The 24,506-nt window shown below is 43.8% G+C and overlaps 1 protein-coding gene across 3 annotated transcripts in view; it reads left to right on the plus strand.

Moving 5' to 3' along the window:
* DIXDC1 (DIX domain containing 1) overlaps positions 1–24,506 on the plus strand; it is a 71,222-nt gene that overhangs the window by 21,973 nt on the left and 24,743 nt on the right. For 2 of the 3 annotated variants that reach the window (XM_010986021.3, XM_010986015.3), the window contains 7 exons: positions 7,439–7,568; positions 11,132–11,257; positions 13,704–13,935; positions 14,537–14,644; positions 20,088–20,200; positions 21,543–21,691; positions 24,279–24,368. In XM_010986021.3, coding sequence (XP_010984323.1) covers positions 7,439–7,568; positions 11,132–11,257; positions 13,704–13,935; positions 14,537–14,644; positions 20,088–20,200; positions 21,543–21,691; positions 24,279–24,368 — 948 coding nt within the window. Of the gene's footprint in view, positions 1–7,438; positions 7,569–11,131; positions 11,258–13,703; positions 13,936–14,536; positions 14,645–17,010; positions 17,477–20,087; positions 20,201–21,542; positions 21,692–24,278; positions 24,369–24,506 lie in introns of those variants that run through there. The other variant, XM_010986025.3, reaches the window with a different exon arrangement.

The raw sequence follows: 24,506 nt of genomic DNA on the forward strand, positions 1-24,506 counted from the left end.
AGGCTCTTCCTCTTTTTCTTTTTTTAATCATCTCTCCCTCAGATGCCCTTTCCTCTTCTCCAGCTGACAAACATCCTCTTCCCTCTTGACCCTCTCTGAGATCCACCTCTTTCCATCCTGTTGCTCTTCTGTGCACAGATATTGTTTCTTTTTAACTCTTCTCCACTGTCGCAGTAATCACTTTCTGGCATAGTTATGTATGTGCCTATAATCACTGGGCCTGGCACAATGCCTGGCAGTGCTGGTTGATTTGAGTACATGAAATGACAGGGTCCGGAAGGATCTGGTGAGATGGGATCTACCAAGTTGAAATGTGTTAAAGGTAAATACGGATCAAGAAGACCAGTTATACAAGAATGAAAATGGGAGAGATTGGCTCAACAGCAGAATGTGTTAAGAATTTTTAAGAGTTTGGTTGACAGTTCAGTGTGAGTCAACGGTTTGAGGTAGTAACAAAAAAAGAAGGGGAGAAGAAGGGGAGGAGGAAGAGAAGGAGGAAAGAGTGTGAAACATCTTGGATGAGAAAGCTGAGTGCCTGATTTTATACCTAGAATACTGTGTTTGTTTCCAGGTACTGTGATTTTAGAGGGATTTCGGCCAAAAAAGCAATGATGCTTCTAACCATTTTGTTTTGAAGAGTTTTGGAAAAAATTATGGAAATAGACAAGCTACTAGCTAACATGATGAAGAAGAAAAAAAGGAGAAAGCACCAATATACAAAATAAGAAATGACAGTGGGGAAGTAACTATTGAAACACGAAAAACTATGAGTCTTTGCAGGTTTGTGCAAAGACACTTAAAAATTTTGATGAAATGGATAATTTCCTAGGGAAATGCTGATTACTAAAATTGATAGATACAGAATATGTAAAACAGAGAAGTTTCTGTAGAAGAAATGGAGAACCTCAAGAAGGAACTATTGCTCAGAAAAAGTCCCAGGCCCAGATTATTTCACAGAGGAATTCTACCAAACCTCCGCTTATCAGATATTCCCAGTGCTCTGTAGATTATGTCAGGGGACTGAGAATGAGGAGAAATTTTCTGCTTTTTTTTAAAAAAATTAAGCAAGTATAATATATCTAAACATGATAGTGCAAAAAAGAAAACTACAGACTAATATTATTTATAAATGCCCCTGAAAAGGACAACAAATATAGTACTAATACAGCACTGAGAAATGGTTTATTAGTGAACAGAATTCAGCATCACATTAAAAATATAATTCATTATGATCGAGTAGACTTAACTCCAAGAATGCAAGGTAGATTCATAATTAGGAGATCCACATATACCATATTAATAGGTCTCAGGAAGAATAATCATAGAGTTATCCTCATAAATGCTGAGAAAACTTTCATCAACATTTAACATCTGTTCCTTATAAAACCACTAAAGAAAATAAGACTTGATGGAGTCTTTCTTAATGTGATAAAATATATATACTTTCTTCCTGAAAGCAGTCACTTTCTAAATTGGGAAATACTACAGGTATTTTCTCTAAGTCCAGAACAAGGAAAGGATGTCCACTGTCTCCACTACTGTCCAACTTTGCACCAGAGGTGTTTAGAAACTGATTAGAGGCACAGGGCTTAGTAAAGAAGTAAAACGATTTCTTTTTGTAGATGATATGATAGTAATCCTGGAAATAATTGAGAATCATTAATAAAACTCAAACAATAAAAGATAAGGTAACAAGATATAAAATTAACCTACTGAAACGAACAGCTTTCACAAAACAGAGAGTAATCAATTAGAGAAAGTAATGGTAGAGAAAACCTCATTTACAATCACAGTAAGGAAGTATTGAATACCTAGAAATGAACTTAACATGAAATGTATAAAAGCTACAGGAGGAAAACTTTAAAACATCCCTGAAACACACATTTCATCAGCAATGGAAAACCAGCCCCCATTGTTTTTTTTTTTTCTTTAGAGGTTTTAATAGAATTTAATAAATTGACCGAAAATTCTCAACAGTTGCCAAAAAACACAATTTGCTTGCAAAGAGACAGTAAATGGAGTTGATAAGATAAGACAGTTCACAGGCATGATCAACATCTGTGAGGAATAAATTCTTGAAAATGTAAAAGTGGAAGGAGAAAGAAGAGATTTAAAAAAATTTTTTTTAAATAATTAAATTGAAGTATAGTCAATTTACAATGTTGTGTTAGTTTCTGGTGTACAGCAGAGTGATTTACTTATACATATATACACATTTGTTTTCATATTCTTTCTCATTAGAGGTTACCACAAGATTGAATATAGTTCCCTGTGCTATACAGTAGTTCCTAGTTGTTTATCTATTTTATATATAGTAGTTAGTATCTGCAAATCCCAAACTCCTAATTTATCCCTCCCCACCCCCTCCCCACCTCCTATAACTATAAGTTTGTTTTCTATGTCTATGAGTCTATCTCTATTTTGTAAATAAGTTCATTTATGCCCCCCCTTTTTTCGATTCCACATATAAGTGATATCATATGATATTTTTCTTTCTCTTTCTGGCTTACTTAGTATAATGACCTCCAAGTCCTTCCATGTTGCTGCAAATGGCATTATTTTATTCCTTTTTATGGCTGAGTAGTATTCCATTGTGTGTGTGTGTGTGTGTGTGTGTGTGTGTGTGTGTGTACCACAACTTCTTTTTGCAGTCATCTGTGGATGGACATTTAGTTTGCTTCCATGTCTTGGCTATTGTCAGCAATGCTGCTGTGAACATTGGGGTGCATGTATCTCTTCTTGTGGTTTGATGACTAGAGATGTTCCTTTAACATTTGTTGCAAAGCTGGTTTCATGGTGCTAAATTCTTTTGGCTTTTGTTTATCTGTGGAGCTTTTGGTTTCTCCATCAAATCTGAATGAGAGCCTTGCTGGATAGAGTATTCTTGGTTGTAAATTTTCCCCTTTCATCACTTGAAATATATCATGCCACTCCCTTCTGGCCTGTAGAGTTTCTGCTGAAAAATCAGTTGATAACCTTATGGGAATTTCCTTGTGTGTTATTTGTTGCTTTTCTCTTGCTGATTTTAATACTTTCTCCTTATCCTTAATTTTTGTCATTTTGATTACTATGTGCCTTGGTGTGTTCCTCTTTAGATTGATCCTGTGTTGAACTCTCTGCACTTCCTGGACTTGGCCAACCCACATTCTTGAATAGGATGTTTCAACATCATAAAGATGACAGTTCTCCCCAAGCCATGTCAATTTTTAAATTTAATATAATCACAATAAAAATTCTAACAGGCTTTTTTTGTGGAAGTTAGGTAAATAAATATTGAAGCTCATATGAGAGATAAATATTCAAGAATAGTCAAGAAAACATTAAAAAAAAGAAAAACTTCAGGGGAGAGGGACTAGCCACACCAGATATTAAAATATACCATAAGGCCTCTGCAAATAAAAAATTTTGGTGCTGGTGCATGAATAAACAAATACACAAGTGATGTAGAATACAAAATCCAGAAATAGACCCAAGAACTATGGAAATTTAGTCTATGATAAAAAGGTGGCATCTCAAATCCCTGGAGTAAAGAGTGACTTTTTAGTAAGTGTGCTGGAACAACTGGGTAGACATTTGAAGACAGATAAATTGGATCTATATCTCCCATCACATACAAGAATAAATTCCACGTGGATCAGGGATCTAAAGGGAAACAAATTTAAAGCCATATGAGAACTAGAAAAAAGCAGAGGTGAATCCTTTCACCTCAGTTTAGGGAAAGGCTTTCTAACCATGACTCAAAATTCAGAGGCAGTAAAATAAAATATCAATAAATTTCATTATATAAAAATAAAAACCTTTTCATGGGCAAAAAAACATAAACCAAGACAAAAAATTACTGACAAACTGGGAAATCTCTGCAACACATATGAAAGACAAAAGGGTAACATTCTTAATACATAAAGAATTCTTAAAAATGGAGGCACTAAAGGACCAAAAAAATAGGTCCTTTGATTAAAAAATAGGGAAAAGATATGACTAGACAATTCATGAAAAAGATATAAAAGACAAAGATATAAAATGAATTCTTAAACCTACAAAGAGAGGTTCAAACTCATAATTAAAGAGATGAGGATTAAAACAGCCTAGGATACAATTTCTCACCTATCACATTGGCAAAAATTTAAAAGCATGACAACATGTTCTGTTGGCAAGGCTGTGGGAAAATGCACTCGCGTGCGTTGCTGATGGGAATGCAAACAGATGCAATCCTTTTGGCAGGGAATTTGGCAATGTCTAATAAAGTTACCCACTTACGTGCCTTTTTACCTAGCAATCTTTGAATCTACCTTGAAGATAGACCTCCACCAACATGAAAATACTCATGCGTAAGATTACTCATTGTTGCATTGTTTGTAATTGCAAAATATTGGGAAAAAACCCTAAATGCCCATATATAGAAGAATGGTTGAATAAACTATAGTACGTCCACATAATGGAGTACTATGTAGATGTAAGATAAGGAAGATTTCTTGACCAATATAGCATGATTTACAGATTGTATTAAGTGATCATTAGATGAAGTGAAAAGTGCAGGTCCAAAGAGAATAATCAATGCTATGCTACTTTTCACATTAAGAAGGATACAGTAAAACCTCCTCGGCAGAACAGCATTAGAGAGAATGTGTTTAAAGGACCTAGCATAGCTCTTGACGCAGAGCAGGTGTTCAGAAAAGTGGTGGGTATTCTTACCATTTATGCCGTAGCATCCGCTTTTGTTGGAAGACCAGAGCTGTGGTTAATATGCGTGTAAAGTACTGTTTGGAACCTCAAAGCAGTTTTGCAGCAGAGACAACTTAACTTCTATTCACCAAAGTTAAGGTTAATGACCGAAAGAAGGTTGTGGTTACTTTAGTAAAATTATGTTGGCCTAATGAAAAATACTTGTTCTCATCTGCCCCTGCGTATTTAATTTTTCCAGTCATTTTAAATCTTGGCCTGATGAAATGTGACAAATGATGTACTGATTCAAACATATTTGTTGAGCACCTGTTATTCTGAGTCCAACAATTCTGAACTCTTACAACTCCCTGCATAGAACGCAGTTCAGACCTGAGCTCCCTAAGTCCACTGTCCTCTTTGCCTCCTTTCCTCCTTCAGAGGACTCCGCTGAGCGTGGGTTTCAGGTTGGGCAAAGACTCAGCCCCTGGAACACCCCTGTCGTAGCGCCTGTCTCTACCAGCCTGCAAGCTCCTCCTCCTCTTCCACTCTTCTCTTTTTTTCCTAAAAGATTCTTGAAGGCATGAGGCTCCTCATGGCCCCACAACAGTCCAGTGCCTGCACTCAACTTATTGTTGAGCTGACTGTGTGACACAGGACATCCCCGAGGAGACCAGAGTTGGAGGTGTGTGGGAGAGTCGGGGAAAGCTTCCTAGAAAAGGTGATGCTTGAGATGAGATTGAAGAGGAGATGGCAGGCAGAGGGAGGTAGAGTGGCTGGAAAACGTGGTACGTTTGGGGCACTGCACATGGTTTGGATGAACTGAAACATGGCGTGGTGAATGTGGGGAGGAGTGAGTGAAGCTGGAGAAGAGGTAAAGTAAAGGCTGGCACAAGACAGACTTAGACGCAGCTAAGGAGATTGGATTTTGCTTGAGGATAATGACAGCGCACTGAAGGAATTTAAGCAGGAATGCATGGAGGGTGGGTGGAGGGTGAGATACAGGGAGATGGGTTAGGAGTTTTGTACCCAAACCAAGTAATCAGATCCCAGATGTTACCCTTAGTGCCTTTCTGGTCTTCACTGCTTTTCCCGGAGCAGAGTGATTTGCTTTAGAGGTGCCGTTTGCCTGGTCTGCCTCACACAGTGTCGTGGCTGTACCGGGGGAGCAGACCTCGACGGGAGTCTGACCCATGTTAAGGCGGAAGGTGCAGCTACCTCTTTTCTGCAGGGTGACTTGAATAGCAAGAGGCCCTGGGTAAATGCCTGGACCACTTTTTCTGGGCTTCATGACCAGGTCTGCTATCCTAGCTTGGGGACATTGGAGAAGTTACATAATTTCTCTGAACCTCATCCATAGAATGGATAAGATAGCGACCTCGCTTTCGTGCTTTTGTGAGAACTGAATTAGACGATGATCATAAAAAAGATAATGACCATTTAGTAAGCATCAATCGTGTGACAGGCTGTGTTCCAGGTACATTATTAACTCTTTAAAACACATTATAAAACACCAAAATTAGTGTTTAGTTTGTGATAGGACTCCATAAACATCAGATTCCTCCCCCCACCTCCTGCTGATCATCGCACTTCCTGCAGTTTGTCAGTAGCTCATGGATTATTGCCTGAGCACTGGTTTCCAAAGGACTTTATTTATTCCCACAGATTGACAGAGAGAGAGAAAATAGGGAAGATTTAATTTAAGCTCAGGAAGCAGCCAGTGAGTAATTTCCAATATCATTTCATTAAGGAAGTACTTGAAGCTTAGAAATCAACTGTACATTAACCAAATTATAATTTAATAGCATTAGCCCTTGAACTTAATTTTTAGGTTCTGGGTCGTGGGCTTCTGCAGAAACCAGACAGAGCTGCTGCCTGTACTGTGACATTGTTCATGTGCTATTTTGATATTTAGTGCCCATCTTCAGACCAAATAATCAGACAAAAACACCTGAATATAAAAGCTCTGTGTAAAATGGAATCTATAAGTTTGTCTAAGGGTTGAGATGAGTTACATTTCCTGCTTGGGTCCGAAAGGCTTCTGATGGTACTGGGTCCTAGCTTTGTCTGAAAATAAATGAAAGCCACTCTCCCCAAGTCTTCAGGAACACTGTTCATCACAGCCCGTTCTTTTTTCTTCTTTGTGCAGGTTTCAGATAACAAGATCCTCTTTGACACTGTAAAGGGTGGATTAAAACGAACTCTGTAGCAATCCCAGGATTATAGGCTCAGGAGAATAAATCTGGGGTTGATTTCAGCTAAGCCTCATTATGAAGAAAGCAGCTATGGGAGAGGCGGTTCTGAGCTTGGTTTACTGTGGATTCCTGATTCCCCAAGATCAGTTCTTACCAGTATCACAGTCCATTATGCATACAGGACATGAGTGATTGTTCCTGAGAAGCACGGTGGGTTGCTGGCAGCAGTGATTACATTTGATGAAAACTGGCTGCAGTTCTGGTCCAGCCCTTATCCTGGTCAACAGAGCAAAACGCAAGCAAAGCAGGAGTCACAATCACTGAAACACTCATCTGTGTCTCTGTGTCTACCCTGCCACCCAGGTTAGAGATTAGCTCATCCCTGGAGGCTGGTGTAAAACTAGGAATTTGAGAACATGTTGCATGTCTGACCATCTTTCTTTCTTTCCTTAAAACTTTCTCCTTCTCCCTCTGGATATAGATCGCCCACCATGGCCCAATCTCACATGCTGCCTTAGAGGGTGCAGGGCAGAGGGTAAGAATAATATGTAACCTTTTCCTAATTTCCACCTTTCATTTTCCAGCAACAGCTGCAGGCATACGTGGCCTGGGTGAATGCACAGCTGAAGAAGAGGCCAGCGGTGAAGCCTGTGCAGGACCTGAGACAGGACCTCCGGGATGGGGTGATCCTGGCGTATCTCATCGAGATTGTTGGTCAGTTCGCCCTGGATTCTGTTACTAGCATAAACCAGCACGTGGCCTCTTTTATCCTCCACGTGCCCTTCAGAGCAGATGTCTTCTCCTTTAATACATATGGGAATGGAAGTAGAGAAGACTTAAAATACTTGCCCAAGGTTAATTTCGGTCAATAAACACTGAGTGGCGGGCGCTGTATTAACCGGATTGGGAGAGTTTTGAGAGCACACACCGTGATGATACGGGCACGGTGTGTGCTCTCAAAAGTCTCCCAATCCGGTTGGAAAGCCTGGAAAGTAAAGTCACTTCCATTAATGTCCTCAGTACTCTGATGGGACAAGTACAGATGGGAGCACGGGGTGGGGGCCCCCAGCCCAGTCTTAGGGGTTCAGGGATAGCTTGCCAGAAGAACTGATGTCTAAACGGAGGCTGGGAAAGGAAGTGGTGGCCAGGCAAAAAGAAGGTGTGTTACCAGCAAAAGGAGCCCTGTACGATATTCACTACCATGATGCTCCACGAGAGGGTTTGTCCCCTTGAAGCCCCGGAGTTGCTGCCGGCCGTTCTTATTAGATTGTGCCATAATCATATTTCCATGGCATTTGCCCGTAGCCCTGGACAGATTTCTCTCATCAAATGGTAATTGTTTACCTATCTCCCCTGTATAGATTGAGCCCTTTAAGAGCAGGTACAGGGCATGCATGAGGTCCTGGGTTCAATCCCCAGTACCTCAGTTGAAAAAAAATTTTTTTTCAATTAAAAAATAGAAAAAAAAGAGCAGGTACAGTGTAATTTTTTTTTTTCTGTTTCCACAACCCTTAACCAAGTGCCGGACACATAATAGGTACTCAAACATTCATTGTCATCTAAGTCCGCTTACTTTGCTTAGAGTCTTTGAGGGGTGTAGGGTTTGGGAGGGGTTATATGAGAAGCCAGGCTTGCCACAGGCAGCCAGCCCATGAACACCTCGTTCGGACACTCAGGATTCATCAGAGTGTTTACGTACAATGATAATAACCACGTTCATAGTAATAGCAGCTGCCATTTATTAAACACCCTATCTCATTTAATTTCAGTTAATCAGCAACCTTTGAGAAACATATTATTCCCATTTTCAGGAAACAAACTGAAAAAGAGAGAATTTATAAAAATAAGTAAATTCATCGAACACATATATCTCAAGCACTGTGCTGGGCATGTTACTTTGATTGATTTATGATGTGGATCTGATACAAGCACTACTATTTTACTCATTTTATGGAATTTAGAAAGATTAAGCAACTTTACAAGGTCACATAACTCTGAAGTGGCAAAGCAGAGATACAAACTTAGGTCTGCTTTAATTCTAAAGCTCATTTTACACGTTTAATTTTTCACTCATTTGAATAGGTTATACTGCAAATACAATCAGTTAGAAAATCCAGAGAGCACAGGAGGATAGAAAGTCAAAAGCCTTTTTTCCACCCGTGTGCCCCTGCCAGCGACCTGCTCTTTCTGGAGACAGCCAGTGTTAGCAATTTCTTGCTTTTCTTCTCAGAGATATTCTGTGCATATACAAGCAGTATGAATACATATTCTTGTTTTCCCCAAACCCAGGTTCTTACATGCTGCGTTCTGTTGTGACTTGGCTATATAGAAAAACTCGCTGAGCTCACTGCTCTGTTTCCCATTCTTTCTTCAGCCTTTTGGGCTTTTGATCCCACTACCCCACTGAAACTGCTCTCCTCAAGGTCACAGCCTCTGCCTTGTCAAATCCAGTGGCCAGTCCTCAGTTCTCATTTTATACAATTTAGTGGAACTTGACACAGTGGGTCACTCCCTCCTCCTCCAAACACTTTCTTCCCTTGGCCTCCAAAACCCTGTGGACTTTGAGTTTTCCTCCTTGCTCACTGGCCTCCCCTCTTTGCTTTGCTGGCTGTCTTCTGCTTTCTGGCTTCTAAATGTTGACGTTCTTCTTAGAGTGTCAGTCCTCAGTCCTTGTGTATTCTCTATCCCCTAAGTGATCTCTTCCCAAATTTGTATCTTTAGCTCTAAGCTTTTCCTTGAGTTCTAGACACGAATATCAACTTCCTGTTCAGCATCTCTACTTGGATGTCTAAAATGCAACTCTGACTTCACATGTCCTAATCAGAACTTCTCCTGCTCCCCACTGATGCCTGTATCCTCCGGTATTCTTCGTCTGAGTAACACATCACAATACCAGTTCCCCAGCTGTTAAAGCAGAACAGTTAGAGATTGTCTTGAATGATTCTCTTTTCCTCATATATCGGATCCAATCCTTCGCATGTGCTGTCTGCTTTATATTAAAGATGTACCTCTCGGGAGGAGGGTGTTGCTCAGTGATAGAGTGCGTGCTTAGCATGCACAATCCTCAGTACCTGCATTAAAAAATTAAAAAAAAAACCTAATAACAGCTCCCCGCCCAATTAAAAACATGTATATACCTCTCAGCCTCTTCCCAAAGCATCATTATCTTTTGGTGACTATTTTCATTTTCTTTCTAAATAATCCGCCTGTTTCCTCGTCACATAATCTGTGTCCACACAGGGTCAACTTTAAAAAACATAAATCAGATCATGGAACTCCTGGACATAGAAAACAAACTTAGGGTTACCAAAGGGGAAAGAGGGGGTAGGGGAAGGATAAACTAGGAGTTTGGGATTAGCAGATACAAGGTCCTAAGCAAATGTTTATATATAAAATAAACAGCAAGGTCCTACTGTATAGTGCAGGAAACTATATTCAATATCCTGTAATAAACTATAATGAAAAAGAATATATATATAAACATGTATATAAATAACTGAATCAACAGTGTAAATCAACTGCTTCAATAAAAAAGAAATAAGATCACATACATCCCTTACCTCAAACTCTCCATTGGTTGCTCATCACACATAGAATAAAATCAGGCTCTTTGCTCTTTTGCTCTGGTCCACAAAGCCCTACATGGCCTGGCCCTGCTTATCTCTCTGCCTTATCCTAGGACTCAACTCCTCACCCGCTCCACTCCAGCCATGCTGGTTTTGTTGCGGGTCCTCAGATAAGCTGAGCTCAAGCCCACTTTGGGTCTCTTAACCTGACTGCTTCCTCCTCAAATCTTCACGTTTCTTACTTTGTTCAAATCTCTGACCAAATGTGTTATCAGAGAGGCCATGATCACTCTTGTTTGTTTTTCCTCGTAGTACTTATCACTACGTGAAATTGTATCAAACATTTATTTGTTGACTCGGTCATCTGTCATCCCTACAGATATAAACTCTGTGATGGAAGGAAAGACAAGGTCTTGGTCATTGCTGTTTCTCTGGTGCCCAGAACAGTAGGTGCTCGGTGAATATTTGCTGAATGAATAAATGTACACGCAGTAACTTCACAGGCCCATGGGGATAGATTTGAAAATTTGGAGGCCCTCTGAAAGGCTTTCGTTTTCCAATTCCCCATCCAAACTGCAAACACCAAGTCCTAACTCACTTGCATATTTATACATCATCTTACATCAAATATTCTCTTTCTCTGTGTCTAGCTACTATGAAACTGTGATAGTACTGTCCCCATAACTTCATGTACTTTCTCTCTTCTAACAGCAGGAGAAAAGCTGAGCGGGGTACAGCTGAGTCCCAGTAACCAACAGGAGATGAGGAATAATGTGGAGAAAGTGCTACAATTTGTAGCCTCCAAAAAGATTCGTATGCACCAGACTTCAGCTAAAGGTCAGTGCTTCCTCATGCCCTTGGATGAGACACACATCGCTAACTGGTGATTGCCACCATCAGGAGAGCCATCCGGTGTGTAGCGGAGGGTTCTGAGTGGACTGGAGTAGGATTAGGCCCGAGACCTCATAGTGATTTTCCAAAAAGAAAGTCACCCTTTGGGATGGAGTAATTCTCAAACTCTAAGTGCTTTGTAAACCTGGGTGGAGATAGGTGTTCTCTGTTCATTTTAATTAAATAAAGATTTGCTTGAGTGAAGGAAACTAATAGAAAAGAAATTACAAAATTGGGATATTAATTTTAGAATGTTGCACTTAAGTAATCAAAAACGAAGATATGTTTTTCAAGTTCTTAGGGTTTCGTGACGATTATTTCAAATCGTAATAGTGTAAGGGAAGGGTAGAGCTCAGCGGCAGAATGCGTGCTTAGCATACACCAGGTCCTGGGTTCAAATCCCCAGTACCGCCACTAAAAAAATAAAATAAAATAAAAAATTAATTAAAAAATAATAAACCTAATTACCTCCCCCCTCAAAAAAAAAAGTTTTTAAAAATCGTAATAGCCTACTTTTTTTCCATCCAGTTTTCCAAAAGGAAAATAGTTTATAGCATATTTATTTGATCATTGCAGAATGTTTCGAGGCAGGTTAGAAAGGGCTCTGTCATCTCTGTGCGTGCCCTGTCCTTTAGCCATGTGGCCAGAAGAGGACACTTCTCAGTCCATTTTGAGTCCAGGCTACAAGGAAGAAATGGTGTAGGTGTCCTCAGCGAGCACAGGCTCCCTGGTCGTCCCACTGCCTCTCTAGGCCTGATTATAGTCTGGTTCCACTTCAGCTTCAGTTTCTGGACCTGATTGCCTGTGGTTTGTTGAGAATGGGGACAGGAGGGAGCCCTCCTTTCATGTATTATTAGTGTTCTCTGTGTTGGGGTCATTCAGGCGAGGCAGATCCTGGCTGGCGAGAGTGCACTGTAGAAGGTTTCAATCAATCCTTTTGGAAGACTTACATATTTAAAAGGCTATGAAACCAAAAAAAAAGAATTTAACCCATTTCTGTACAGTAACTTTCACCAGACCTATCATATTATTTTCTCCCTGCATTCCTCTTTTTTTCTAGGACAAAATTTAGAATGCCATAATATCTCTGATCTGGTCCCCATAAGGAGTGGGCTTGGGGATCTGGCCCATTAAAGTCGGCTATTTTGAGGGAACACAGCCGTTCAGGACATCATTGTCTTTTACCTGGAAAAGTGCAGCAGCTTCCTAATTAGTCCCACTGCATCCATTTTTGTCCCCCTCCCGTCTGCTCTCCACACCGCAGCCAGAATGATCTTTCCAAGGGTACATGTGCTCATGTCAGTCTCCTGCATCGGAGAGCCCTTAGGGTAAAATCCAAATTCATTCCTCTGGCTTACCATGCCCTTTCCGACCTGACCTTGGATACATCCCCGTCATCTTTCACTCTCTCCCTCCGCACTCTGAGCTCTGGCTGTGCTGATCTTCTTTCCCTTCCTCTTCCGCAGTGCTGTGCCGTAGAAATACGACGTGAGTCATATGTAGCATGAATGTTTCTAATAGCCCCGTTTGAAAAAAAAGAAATGGATGAAATTAATTTTAATAATATATTTTACTTCACCCAATATTTCCAAAATGTTATTTGCTCAACAAGCAATCAATTTAAAAAACTATTAATGAGATAATTTGCATTTTGGTTTTTGTACTAAGTCTAATGAGATTTTTCATTCGGGTTTTTTTTTTTTTAACATTATACTCTTTAAAAATTTTTTTAAAAAAATTTTTGTGGGGATACTACTTAGATTTATTTATTTATTTGTTTTTAGAGGAGGTACTGGGGATTGAACCCAGGACCTTGTGTATGCTAAGCACACACTCTACCACTTGAGCTATGCCCTCCCTGCTTTCACTCTGCTTGTGTGTGTGCTCAGTAAGTTCTGCACTTACAGCACATTTCAGTTCAGACCGTAGCTCCCTTTTAAGTGTTCAGTAACCATACGTGGCTAGTGGCTCCCATACCGGACAGTGCAGCTCAGGTGTGTCATGCTGTCTCACCTCTGGACCTTTGTGCTTGCTGTTCCCTCTCCTTGGAATACCCTTTTCCTTCTCTTCCCTCATCTGATGAACCACTGTTGGTCATTCAAGTCTCAGTTGAGAACTCACTTCCTCTGGGAATCCTTCCCTGAGCCCTCTAGACTAGACAAATGTTTCTACTCTGAGCTCCCAGAGAACCCTGTATTTCTTCAATCATACCTCATTGTAGTCTGTTGTCACTGCTTTTTAGTCGTCTGTCTCCCTTTTGAACACGGCTTTGTGAGGACAGAGACCTCGGCTGCCTTGCTCACCTGTTCACTAGCAAAGATGTAGTCATTGAATGAGCCCTCAGCTCTCTGCCTCCCTCTTAGGACCTCTGGCTGTTTGTTCTGTCCCTCAGATATTGTGGAAGGAAACCTGAAGTCCATCATGAGGCTCGTCCTGGCCTTGGCAGCTCATTTCAAACCTGGCTCCAGCAGGACGGTGAGCCAAGGACGAGACGCCAGAGCTCCTGTGCAGAGTCACCAGCCACACTGTGCCACTGCTGTGGCCCAGGGAGCAGCTGCTGCTCTGGCCGACGTGTGTCACGACATGTCACGGTCAGGGCGGGATGTCTTTCGCTACAGACAGAGGTAAGGGTGGACATCTGCGGATGGGAACTCCGCCCTCTCTGGTAGTTCTCCCCTTAAATGATACAGTGCAGTAGATGGATGGGAATATCACCTAAACAGCCCACATTGCAGAGAAGAGCATGGCGTGGAGGTTGGAGAGGGCACTCCAAAAGAGAACAAAAGCCCTTTCTTTTAGAGATGTTTATTTTGCCATCAGTAGAAAGTAAAGGAACTATATATGTAGTCTTTGGCTCTGGTGCCTTTGGCACATTGTGTTTTCTGCACCAGGAGATAATGTGGGAGCAACGTCCCGGTTCTCCGGGCGGAGTCTCTCCCTGGCATGTGCACTAAAGGCCAGGCTGTCCTGGAGAGTCATGGCCGGAAACGCTTTGTGGGTTGTGTGTCTGTGGAGAGGGAGCGTGACTCTGAGATGTTGCAGGGATTGGTGAAATTACTTGTTTTTGTGTCTGTCTTCCCTGCAAGGTTTCAAGTGTCCTTAAGACAGCGGCTTTGCCTTATTCATCTTTTCCCCCATAGTGCTCACAGAGTGGCATCTGCCAGTTCTTGCTGGGCTGACGTGAGGGACTGACACCTCTACTTTGCTGGTGCCCCCTGACTTTAGGAACAGCAGCATGGATGAGGAGATTGAGAATCCCTACTGGAGCGTGCGAGCCCTGGTGCAGCAGTATGAAGGTCAGCAGAGGTCCCCGTCCGAGTCCAGCTGCTCCAGGTAACTGTGGCCTCAGATTCTTCACCACTACAGTCCTAGTGAAAAGCTGAATTCTTGGGGATTCTCAGGGTTGCAACGCAATAGGCAATAAGGCACCTAAGCCCTTTCTCTTCCTCTCCGTTTATGTTTGGCTTTAAAGGGGTAACCCGCAGCACTGCCTTGTGGGTTTGTGCCGGCAGGAGGGGTAGGGTGGAATGCTTGTGAATTTCCCGCGTATGGAAGCTTTGTGCAGAGCTCCAGTGCCAGTGCTTAGCTGCGTCCACATGGGGGCATGACTGGGACCTGTCAGAGCCCAGCCCGATGGTTCTGATATTTGCATATCAGCTGCCAGTGTTTATGACAGCCAGTTCCATTCCACTGTCTTTGTGCCTGAGTCTAACTCTAAGCTATGGCCTGAGAGGCTGTATACAGCTCACAGCAAGAGAAAATGAGCACAGTCATCTTAGAGCGTTCAAAATGTTCCCAGCTTTCATTTATATTATAAGGCTGGGAATTGTGGCAGATTAATACACATTTGAGTGGGCTAACGATGTGTGTGACTCCAGCTGAAAGGCTGTCTATATCCCTTAGAGCCAAACACAGAAACCAAAACAGGACACAGTGCTCTAATAAAAGCCTGATCGATGCCAAGTATAGTGGCAGAAAAAGATTACTTTCCTGGCTCATGTAAATCATGCTCCTATAAACACATCCCCAGATCATGTTAGCTTATTTACTAACTTCATTTCATTGCTGAATCATATTTAATTTATGCTCTATGACCATAAGTCTTTTCTAGTTAAGACTAATTGTTCTTTTTTAGGGGAGTTAATTAGATTTATTTGTTTAGTTATTTATTTAGAGACACTGAGGATTGAACCCAGGGAGCTATGCCCTCCCTGCTCTAATTGTTCTTTGTCTTACATATACACGTATTTTATGTGTCTTTGCTTTCTTCCTCCTGTTTCTTTTTCTCATAAAATTCCATCTTAGTTTGATGGACCAATGTCTAATTTGCTGAGGTCACATGATATTCTTTCCAGCATTTTAATGCACTGGTAACCTTGCTCAACTTTAATTTTCACACTTAACAGATGTGGTGTTTTTTAATTTTTAAAATTCACATAACATAAAATTAACCATTAATCATTTAAAAAAGTACAATTCCGTGGTATTTAGTACCTTCATAATGTTGTGCAACCATCACCTCCATCCAGTTCAGAAACATTTTCATCACCCCAAAAGGGAACTTTGTACCCATTAAGCAATAAGTGTGTTTTTATTGAGAATCTAAACCGTTTCTTCCTTGCTTGCTGTTTGGATTATCACTTGGTATAGAATCAAAGTATATTTGGTTGCATAATGAGATAGATCTATTGCTTCCTGCCTGGCTTCAGGCTTTTTACTCTTCTGTGCCTGATAGTGCCTGCCAGAGTTAGAGAGAAAAAAAGAGTCTGGATTTTTTTCCTGAGAGCACCTGCTTCCTTCCTGTCTGGCAGAGCTCAGACTGGGGGCAGGATTATGAGGCATTGTGAATTAGGGGCCCTCTGGAAGTGGGGCTGCAGTGGGCTGACAGCGACAGTTTTCTAGGAGAGAGATCAGAGAATAGTTTGCATTCCTGATTCTCTCCTTCCTGATTTGGTGATTGTCTTCCAAGCCAACCTCTCACTCGCCACTTTGGGATGCTCAGTCAGCATGCTGGGATCCAGAAGGCTCTGGCACATTCTGCTCGGCTCCCTCTGCTCAGGGGGAGTCCTCCTAAGGGCTCAGTGGCCCATGAAGGCCTGGAGACCCCCGGGATGTGACTCAAAACGGGGAGTGGCTCAGAAGATAGGAAAGATAGCCTGTATGTCTAATCCCCTCCCCCTGCTCCTTGAGAGACACCCTGGCAAAGCCCTGTCCGACTGCCCGCCTGTTGCTTCCTAGACCTCACCTCGGGCCAGCCTCTTAGCATATCCCCGCGAAACGATCCTTAGTTGGAAAAAAAGAACACACAAAACGCCCAAGGGGAAGGTGGGGGGAGACGAGCGTTCGGCAGGTTTCTGGGGGAGCCCCTCCCGCGAGGAGCCGCGTTAGATCCACACTGACCCCAGTGCCCACCGAGGCAGGGGTCAGAGAGAAGGCACGCCTTTCAGTTCTGGGCTTTTCTGGCAGGGACCACAGACCCCTCCCTTAATTCTGCGGACCGGCCGCCCCTCCCCTGCCTCGCCGGGGGCTGCCACTGGGCCCCGCAGCCCCGCCCCTGCCCCCGCCCTGCTTTGCCCCGAGCTCGGTCGGCTGGGCGAGCGCTCGCCTGGGTCCGAGCACGGCGCTGCCTGGCCGCGTGTGACAGCCTGGGAAGCGGGGGAGGGCGGCGGGAGGGCGGGCCTGGGGAGGCGGTGCGGGGCTGCGATCGCCGCCAGCCCAGGACTCGACCGCGCAGCCGGATCCGCGGGCAGCGTTTCTCCGGTGGGTTGGAGATGGGTTGAGATGCCTGCGCCCAGGGGCGCGCCCGGAGCCGCGCGGCCGCGGAGACCACGATGCCTCTGCCAAGGACCCGCAGCCTGCGAGGGGAGGCGGCTTCCGCCGAGGCCGGGCTGCGGCAGTGTCTGAGCTGCCGGGACAGCGCGCCTCAGCATCCCCGTCTCTGGGGCCGAGACGCCTGCTTCTCTGTGCTCCCGACTCTCTCCTGGGACCGGGGCAAGCGGCTCTGGTAGTTGGCCTGCCCGTGGAGTCGTCCTTCGGGCCCCAGCGCGGGGAGACATGCCCGAATTGGGGAGCGCTGTGACTCTCAGCCTCCCACTTCACCCAGGGAAGCCGACTTGCTGAAGCCGGAGCCAGGAGGGAGACCATGGGAGGGACGCAGGTCAAATGGTGAGCTGAAGCCACTTTGGCTTTGGAGGTGGGGCTCACGGGTGGGAGCAGGGTCAGGACTGGAGGATGCTGTTGACCAGAGACAGACGGGGCTTTGTGGGGGCGCTATACCGGGGAGAACGGGCTGCTGGTCTGGGATTATAAAATACAGTAGGTTTAGGAAGCTGCAACCAGCATAGGGGAAGGAGTGGCCCTTTACCCTGCCTTGTCTCTGCTGGAGGAGGGCACTTCAGGAGGGGACAGAACTCTTTCTTATTGCCCATTACCCATTTTTTTTTAATTGATTCTAATTTGGAGGTATCTTTGTTGGGAGATTGCTTGTCTGATACATTGAGAGTGGAGAGACGTTAGACCTGTGGGAATTAAGAATATATCAGGCAGACTTGATTTGTAATCACTTGTTCCCTGACTTAAGATGATGGCAAGTAGGGGATTACTTGTTTATAAAATAGGGGTTTTAAGCTAGTCAGGGAGAGCGTAAATCATATACTTAATTAGCAACAAAATACTTTTCTTTGACTCATGTACCATCCTCATCCCGAGGTTCTTGGGGAGGCAGCAAGGTGCCTGTTCTGATATGCACCTCCGGAATTTTCTTCCTCAGATCCTTTCTCTTGTGACTTGGCCAGTTAGTTTAGTGGCTTTACCTCTCTGCGGCCTCACACACTGGCAGCCCCAGTTCAAGAAAGAGAAATGTTGTTTTCCTTTGCCTGCTCTGCCACTCCCCCAGTGGGGTTGGATATGTGCAGACGTCCGCCTCCTCCTGCCCTTATATGGGAGATGGCTCACTTAGGAGGGAGCCGATGGAGCTGAGCATGCGTCTCTGCTTTCAGGAAAGCAGTTTTCCCGCATCCTAGGTTCACACCGCTCCTCCCACCCCAACCCCGCTCCGTCTCACACGTACCCAGTGTGGTCCCGCCAAACGCAGGCAGTGGAACATGTCAGCCATTGCACCTTGTCATCTGAGAAAGTGTTGTCTTATCATTTCTTGACGAGGAGCAGCTGGTACAGGCCTCCTCCTGCACTTGGATCCCCGTTTCTGTAAGAAGGCGGATGCTGAGGCCTGAAAAGTCATAAATCTGTTCTTATAAATGACATAGTACCCTTAGACTGGTGCTTTTCCAGCAGCTAATTCATGTTGGCCTGGAAGTCAGAGTGCCCACGTGGTGAAGGATGGATAAGAGAGTTCTATAAAGCAATTACCTTTTCTAAACACCACTTCTTGCCTCCCTCCACCCTCTTGCCTGTTCAGGTTTTAGAGCTATAGATAGACTTAAGCAACTTTCTTTAATTTGGAGAAGCAAAAAACTAACATTTTTGCTGTGGTTCTAGTAAGGATGAGAATGTATTAGTGGTTGAGGTCATTCCCACCGAAGCCCTAAACTGGACAATGAGGAGGTTGAGACACTTAGTCCTCAGGCTGCGTCAGAGATTTTGAATTCTCTGACTACCTCCACTGTGCTTGGCTCTTGTTTTTCCTGGTTTCTAGGAAGATGAAATGTTAACTCCTGATCGTGGCTGTGAGGATTAGCCTGGGAGACTTCAGGGGCACATTAAGTGGGTCAGTGAATCCGAGACACTTTCACTGTTGTCTGGGTGATGGATTTGGAAAGAATTCCTGGGAGGGGGCTGGGCCTGTAGACCCCACAACCCCTGAGATTGTTTCAGCACTGATGTTCTCAAGGTGCAGTGCAGAGAAAGAGGGCCCTTCAGACAGAAGCGTCAGCCTCACTGTCCCTTCATGTCTTGTAGATTTACTTCCAGAGATTTAAAATTCCACTTCCCTAAAAATCCAAACAGTTCCTTCTGAGGCTTGTAGTTATATTAGAACTTAAGGGTTGTTGTGAGATTTCTGATGACAATTTGAAAATAGCATGGCAAGGATATGAATCTCTTTGATGACAGCAAATCAAATAAGCTTCTACCATCCCCTAGCAGGTCTTTTCCCCTTTTGACGTATTACCCTTTTCTGGATCACATCCTAGCTTTGTTGATACGTCGCTGCCCCTTTGCCTAGCCTGGCACTGTCCACACTCCAGCAGTTTCTCCCCACTGAGGCACCCTCCACACTGTCCCCTCCTTTGGGATCAGCTCAGAGCTAATCTGCCATGATAACTCTGCTGGTATTGCATATGTCTGTGAAAGATCAATGCATTGGAAATAGATTTTCCTTCCAGCTCCCAAAACTACTAGAACACATACTGTATCAGTCTCTGAACTTGAGCCCAGGGATGATCGTGGAGGAGGAGGTGGTGGTGCTGGTGGTTAAGTGAAAAAGAACAAAAACAAAAAGCCAAACCAAACTTGAAGTTCTTTAAAATGCTAGATTACCCATCCATATGATCAATCTCTTCTCGATGAATTAGGCATAAAGGCAGCCTCGTTGTGGAAAAGACTTCCTAGGACTGAGTCATTCACTCATTCAACATTCATTTCATTCATTCAACAGGTTCATTATTCACTTGACAAATACTTGTTTTTGTGGGCCAGGCACTGTGCTAGGCAGTAGGAGTGAGATATATAAGAACATGTGCCTGAGATAAATTAGGAAAGCTGATTTCTAAGCAGCGGTTCGTAGTAATTGTTTCTCTCTCTTTTCCTTTGGTCACAGCTTGACTTCCCCAAGTCCTATCCACAGTGCAAAGAGCGAATCCATTATAACCCAGTTGGAGGAGAAGGCAGACTTTGTGATTATTCCCACTGAAGGAATAGAGAACAGAACAGGTACTGTTTCTCAGCCTGCCTGGGTTGGTTCAAGGAACAGCCTTCAGCTTGAAGGGCTGGGGGTCCTGACTATCTGCCTGTAAGTCCCTCCTTCCCCCTTCCCCCTCCATAGTCTGTGCGTGCAGGCTCTGCTCTGGAGGGCTCGAATCAGTCTGCGTGGTTATCTTCTCACAGATTGTCACTTCTGATATCCCAGCTGTCAAAAGTCCTGGCTACCTGTGAATTAGGAGATGACTTTGGAACAGTCTGAAGCCTTACTCGAGTAAACAGTTTCTGTTATAACTTCATTACTTCCCTAACTTAAATTAGGGCCAGGAATGTGTAATAGGAGTGGAGGTGTCTGTGAGGATGTTCAGCAGAGAGCAGGTCTGCATCAGACTCGGTATGAGGGCTACAGAAAGGCTACAAAGAGTTGCCTTTGTTCAGACATCTCCTTCCTCAATCTCAGTCGGCCTCCTTTTTCTTACATAAACACGGAGGAAAGCATGGAAGAAGCAAAATGCGTGATTTGGATAGAGTTTTATTCACCTATAGGGATAGGATGAAACCGAAGCCCTCAGAAGGAAGAGTGGAATTAAATTCTTCCTTTATTGCACACCCCATCTAGCCCTGGCATTATACCGAAGAGTCCATCATGTCACTGAGTCAGACACTCCTGGGACCCTGGGGAGGAAGAGGGAGTGTGTGCTCTGGGCCGGGCCCCGCTGGGCCCTGCGCATCAGTTACCTCATTGAATCATCACAACAACCCAGAGGATTATACTTATTACATTCATTTTTATGAGTGAAATCAGAGCAAAGAGACTATAAAGGTAGGAATATTAAGCAAAACTGGGGAGAGAGATGAAACGGTTTGCACAAGGATCCTTTTGCTGGTTTGCTTCCTTTGTGACTCACACAGTGTTATGTGTGAAAGGGGTTCAGTGTGATAAAATGGTCAGAGGAATTTGAGCAGAGGTCTCCCCTCTGAAGCTCCAGGAGTTTTGTTTTCATTGCATCTGACAGCTTCCCCTTTGTGCCTGGCAGCATCAAGCTCTCAGAATGCCAAAAAAATCTGTCCCATACCAAGACGCCCAGGGAGGGAGCTTTATTGCTTCCTTAATGTTCTTAAAGAGGCTAGATCTCCCTAACAGAGCAAGCATTGCTCCCCTGAGCCCGGAGTCCGAGTTAATGGCCAGCTCTTTATGTCTCACAACCCCACCTGGTGGAGAGTCCGGTCTGTGCAGTGAGGGCAGGTTCAGAAGGCAGGTGACCTGAGCCTGTGAACAGAGGACTGCGAACGCTTTGTGCCCGAAACTCAGTCTTCTTCAACATGAACTGTACTAGCCCCTTTCACTTTCTAGAGGAGACAGACTCTCCATTATCCCGGGACTGGCGACCAGGCAGCCCTGGAACCTACCTGGAGACTTCATGGGAAGAACAGCTGTTGGAACAACAAGAACATTTGGAAAAAGAAATGGAGGAAGCCAAGAAAATGATATCTGGATTACAGGTAGCTTTTCCCCTGTAGTTTGTCATTGGTACGCCAATTGTTGGTTATTTTTTAAGTTGAAAATAACCTGACTCAGTTTCTTATGCAGTCAAAGTTTAGATGGGGAGTAGGGCCCAAAGAGGAGAAAGTTCCTTACACCTGAGTCCTCTTAGATGGATTTCACGGACTCTTGTCTTGGGAGCCATATCCAGCCCTACCTGACCCGGACCCTGACCCTGGCTCTCTGCTTCATGGATGGGTTTCTCCCCTGTCTGTAGCTACACACCTGCAGTTGCAGCTTTCACCAAAGAATGGTACTGTGAGGAGTCTGGGATTTACTCCTAGGAATTCTCCAGCAGGAAGGCTGTCAATGCCAGTAATGCCACAGGTCTCCGCCTGAGTCCAGCCAAGGGATTTAGCTCACCCTTAATGCCTTTGCAGGCGGATGCCAAGGCGTAACGATCAGGTAGAAGAGGTTTTCCTTGGGCAACAAAGCCCTTCAGTTTTCCCTCTACCTTCAGTGCTGGCACATCTCCCCCAGAGGCCAACTGACCCACTTGACTTCGTTTCTACCCTGAATGACCCTCGCGATCCTCTGTCTTTGAGTGCCTGTCTGTGTTTGGGGGAGCCCTTGTAGTGTTCCGATGACCCTGAAATTGCCTAAAAGTGTTCCTTCCTGTTTGTGCTGGGAATGGCACCGCTTCTGGATCGTCAAATATTTATGGGCACGTAACAAAGCTCACATTATGCGAGCAGCTCTGGCAGGGCAGGCGGTGGAGGGTGTGCTCCCAGCCAGCCAGCAGCAGGGTGGCGGCACAAAGCGTTCCTAAAGAAAGGAGGAGGTTGGTGCTGTGGTGAAACAGTTTGCATAATGTATGCCCCAGGAACCCGGAGGGCTGGAGGAATGTTTACTGCCTAAACATTCCCGAGGGGAGTTGTCGATCTTCCCCCATTTGCTCTGTATTTTCAAAATGTCTCCCTTTTAGTTCCCTTTTCTGTCTCTCCATTAAGGAACGATTTGATTAATGGAATGGTTTTTGTGTGCTGTCCTTTAATAGGAAGGATTAAAGCATGGAGAACTTTGGGATTACCCTCAACTAGATTTTTTTTTCTTTTTTTCACGATACTTTCATTACGTGAACAGAGATATCCATCAGTTTGGTTTGCATTTTTCAGTGTGGGAGAAATCCGATGGCAGCTTAGACAGAAAAAAAAGAAGAGAATCAACAGGCAGAAAGTCAGCATCCTAATGCTCCGTGCAAACAGAGGAGTTTTAATTCACAGCCACAGGATCACAATGAGAATTCAGTTCCATCACAGAATACAATGAGGCTCACAGCATCCACTGGGCTTCTTAACTCTTCCAGTGATGACCGAGTTGCATGCTCAGCCTTTCTGATTTGTTTAGTGCACCTTTTTGGAGCCCCATGAACACTTTGCCATTAGTTGGTATTTCTGAAATGTCGCTCTCCCTAGCTCCCTGCTGCCTTGTGGCTCCTCGCACTTGTTTGTACCTTTTTCCATGACTCCATGGGATAACCAAGTTCATCTGATTGATGAAAATTTTATTAATTAGTGCTTGGTAGACCAGCTGGTGGCTGGATTTTAAAATGTTTTCAATACCAACATTTGATGTAATTAGTTTTATATTTAGTGAAACAAGATTTAACTCTGTGTATCTCTTCTCCTTGGGATTGGATTGAGAAAAAAACTGTGATACAGAATGACAATAGATTTTTAAATCTTTCACTGAGCTTTATAATAGGTCTCATGATACCTACCTGCAGGGGTGGATCCCAGCTTTGTGAGTCCTAAAGTATACCATTTGGGGGGCCTTCTTTAAGAATAAGATTACAGATTCGAATGCAATGTTAGATACAGGGTGGGGCCCTGAGGTTTGAGCTTCCTTAACTTCAGGGTAAACCTGCACCCTTCCTCCCCCATATTCTAATGGAAACAGCTTGTTGTGAGAAGTTGAAATGAATGAGGGCATCTCTCTGCAAGTATTTTTTTCCTTCTTGTTCTATCCAGATTACCTTAAGAAGCAAAAATGCAGAATTTTTCAATCAGAGGGAGGGTGTAGCTCAGTGGTAGAATGCATCCCCAGTAGCTCCATTAAAAAATAAACAAACAAACCTAATTACCCCCCCTAAAAAAAAAGGGGAGTGGGACAAACAAACCCAAGTCAGTGTTCTAACTGTATTCCAAATAATTCCTTGTAATAAATTTTTCTAAGCCCGGATAATTCTACACTGCTTTCAGTTCACTTTCCAGCTGGTAAAATTCAGTTTGAATAGCTCTGGTTTGAAATGTCACTTCTGAAAGGAAGGCTTATTTTTAGAATTTTTTATGGGGCCAAGGAGCCTTGGAGCAGAGGATTCAGGTGTGTCCAGAGAGATGAAAGAGGCCTGGAGGATGGGCCTGACAAAAGGCACTCCAGATAGATCCAAGATGAGCAACTGCAGGTATCTAAGGGTCCAAGATTACCAAGGAGATTTCTAGAGGAAGCCTGGTTGTGGTTTCATTTTGGGTTCAGCTTACCAAGCCCAACTCTATCCTCTGTCATCTGATGGGAATTAAGTATTTTTCTGCCTTTGTGATCATTCAGGCCTTACTGCTCAATGGATCCCTACCCGAAGATGAACAGGAGAGGCCCTTGGCCCTCTGTGAACCAGGAGTCAATCCCGAGGAACAATTGGTGAGCTCCTTCTTTTGTGAATAATCTGGTTTGTGTATTTGATTTATTTTAGCATTTGACACTCATCTGCATCTTCTTAAAATGCTCTGCTTCCTGACTTCAGCTCTCCTTGTCTTCCTCATCTATTTTTGACTACTC

Source organism: Camelus dromedarius, chromosome 34, assembly GCF_036321535.1.
Source record: "Camelus dromedarius isolate mCamDro1 chromosome 34, mCamDro1.pat, whole genome shotgun sequence".
Lineage (NCBI taxonomy): Eukaryota > Metazoa > Chordata > Mammalia > Artiodactyla > Camelidae > Camelus > Camelus dromedarius.